Consider the following 2,933-nt stretch of genomic DNA (forward strand, 5'->3'; position numbering starts at 1 on the left):
CGTGTGTCCACCACGGGAGAGGATCCTAATTGACTTTACATTGGCATTGTTTTCGTGGTGGCAGCACGTAATTTCAACCCATTACGTGCTGCCACCACGGAATGCGGTGTTAAGAGGTCGTGGTCATTTCACGTATTTCTGTGAGATCAGGTTGTGCCAACCTCTTGAACGCTGGCACAAAAAAGGCACAAGAGTAGCGCCCAGCGCCGGACCTTGGGTTTTCCAGGCAGTGAAAGACACGGCATGTGTATGGCCTCTAATTTCCAGGGCTGGTACCTGCAGTGATTCCACAGGCTAGTTAATAACATGTCGGGCAGGAAATCCAAAGTGTGGGATCATTTTGAGAAGGTGAAGGACGAACCCAAGGTGATATGTTAACTCATCTTCATTGGTCAACTACAAACATGACGTATCATCTGAAACATGGAAGTAGCTACATCCCCATTAGCCACTTAGCACAATCTAGTCTATGGGCATAAGGCTGGTTTAATTCTATGGAGGATTTGTCAAACATTTATTATATCTCTATCAAGGAAAATTATATCGTTAAATTATCGTTATTATTTTATCGCCCAGTCCTAGTCCTACATATGCTATAGTTTGGGAAGAGTCATGTCCCTCAGGCCCCTGTTTCTCCAAGGGGCACTCCTTGGTTTGGCATGTGTTGCTGTGAGTTTGTGGATCTTGCTCTTGATGGAAATTAAATGGGAGGATGAAGGGGAGAGACTCTCTGAGGCATTTCCTCTCCGTGCGCCTTGGAAACTGATGAGAGGAACAGATCCTGGACGCCACCCTGGGTCTGTTGTCCAGGATTGTTTGTAAGGAAGTGGTCATTATGCCCTAAGTTGACCTTTGAAGTCCCTCCGCTCCCGTGGCTGTTGTTCTTTACGCCTGGCCTCTCCTCACTGTTTCTCTTTCTGTTTCCTCTCTCCTTATGGCCCTTTACACTCGCCCACTGTCCTCTCATGTTGTTGCATTTTGTGACTCATTGAGTAGCATTGAACTCGCTTCCTACTTGTCACTTCCTGCCCTGTAAAGTGCCATACTTTTTTGTCTTCTGTTTTTCTTCAAGCATGAATTGGTATGACACACTGTGTTTTCACTGTACGACCTTTCTCTGTTTGAGCCATCCATATCTCCTCTGTCTCCATTTTATGACTCATACCTTTTCATTGTTTGTTTTTTTTAAATCTAGTTTTCCTTCTATGGAAGCTTTTGCTTTCAGAGCTCTATCTGTCTCCTTATCTTAATGTTCTAATACCGCTTTCTCCCCACCACCTCCTCTCCCCTTCTCCTCTAGGTGGGCGGAGCTGCTGTTCTGGGCGTAGGAGTCTGGACACTGGTGGAGAAGAGTGACTACTTGAGTCTGTTGGCCTCCAGCACTTTTGCTGTCTCAGCGTATATCCTAATCCTGGCCGGCAGCCTGGTGGTGGTTACAGGCTTCTTGGGCTGCTGTGCTGTCATCCGGGAGCAGAAAAGCTGTCTGTCCACGGTGAGATGGGGACCCTTGGAGGGGGTTCAGACTGAGGTGGTTGTAAAGGTGTGGGGTAGATGGTGTACAATCTATATGATGTCAGAATATGAAATTTGCTAATTTATAGTAGTAATTATTTCACTTTTTCACATTTTTTGATGCCTTGACAGCAATGGAAGGATGCAGGTTTACTGGGTAGCTCTAAGGTGCGTGTGAGTGAAACTAAGGGTCCTTACACACCTGCCCTGTTTGTAATGGCGGTTTTAGGGGAGGGCCAGCAGGGGCCAGTGCACCCGTAACTCGGAGTCCGGCCCCCCCTGTGGCCCCCCTGCCGAAGAGTCGGAGGGGCAACGTGGAACGCGGAACTAAATCGTCTCAACCAGTTGCCGGTTGGACCACTTAAAGTGGCGCACCCACTGAAAACATCAGTAGAGAATTGTGTGGCTGTATTTAAGACAACTCTTAACCTGCACGGCAACACACAGCACCATTGAAGTAAGCTCTGACAACTTTCTCGTTCTCATTTGGCTCATGGTAGTTGCATGTCACATCATGTTGATGTAGCCATGTGAAATACGATCTGGAGTTTTCATGGGTGTTTTATTGTGAAAATTGACCGGATACTCGTCTTTTCTGCACCTGACTTCCTGTTTGACTCATCTGGTCTGTGCAAATTGACGTGCCATCGCGCGGCGTCCATCAGAAATAGACCCGGCGCGTGTTTTTGGCAGAGCGGAGTGCCAGGCCGCTTCTAGGCGGCAGCTGGTGGAGCAACTTACATTGACTTGAATGGCCGCTATTAGCTCCGGCGCCTCGGCCTCGGCCGGATCGCGCACACCACGGATCCAGTGGGTTGCCTGTCCCAGAGGCATTCAACTACCAGAGGGCTTTTGAAATCTTCTTTTCGAAGCCGTGTAAAATTAAATGCTCTGATTCAGGGTGCCATACTTGCAAATCGTGAGGGAGGGAAGAAGGAAAGCAGTAATTTGTGTCTGTTTGTGTGTAATTAAAGTCTTAAATTTTGTTTTCTCTTCGTATTGCGTATTTTGTATTGTTTTGCGTATCTGTAACTGTGTTTGTGAGTGAGAGAATTTTAAAAGAATATTTTGTCTGCCCATGATTTAAAATAATAAAATAGCCCTCCATCAGTACGTTAGTCATTTTTCTTTTGATTACTGAAATGTTTAACCACTAATCCTTAGCCGTATTTTAAGTGTAACCCTTCACCATAACATACCACTAGTGTTTTTATCAATAAAAATAGAACATTTTTCACACATAAAAAGCACAAATATGTTGAAATCTAGGCATATTCTGCCATCATAACTTGGCTCTCAGAATTCACCTGATTGATGCCTTTAAATCAAATAGATACAAAACTTTCTCCCAGGGGAGCATGCCCCCGGACACCCCTACAGGGTTGGATGTAGTCTCCAAAAATCCTGTGGGAAACACTGAT

The 2,933-nt window shown here is 45.8% G+C and overlaps 1 protein-coding gene across 2 annotated transcripts in view; it reads left to right on the forward strand.

Annotated features, from left to right (window-relative positions):
- tspan11 (tetraspanin 11) overlaps positions 1 to 2,933 on the forward strand; it is a 42,386-nt gene that overhangs the window by 18,815 nt on the left and 20,638 nt on the right. For both annotated transcript variants that reach the window (XM_050036671.1, XM_050036670.1), the window contains one exon: positions 1,301 to 1,492. In XM_050036671.1, the coding sequence (XP_049892628.1) occupies positions 1,301 to 1,492 (192 nt within the window). The remainder of the gene's footprint in view (positions 1 to 1,300; positions 1,493 to 2,933) is intronic.

The sequence above is a fragment of the Epinephelus moara genome, chromosome 23, assembly GCF_006386435.1.
Source record: "Epinephelus moara isolate mb chromosome 23, YSFRI_EMoa_1.0, whole genome shotgun sequence".
In the NCBI taxonomy this organism is placed as follows: Eukaryota; Metazoa; Chordata; class Actinopteri; order Perciformes; family Serranidae; genus Epinephelus; species Epinephelus moara.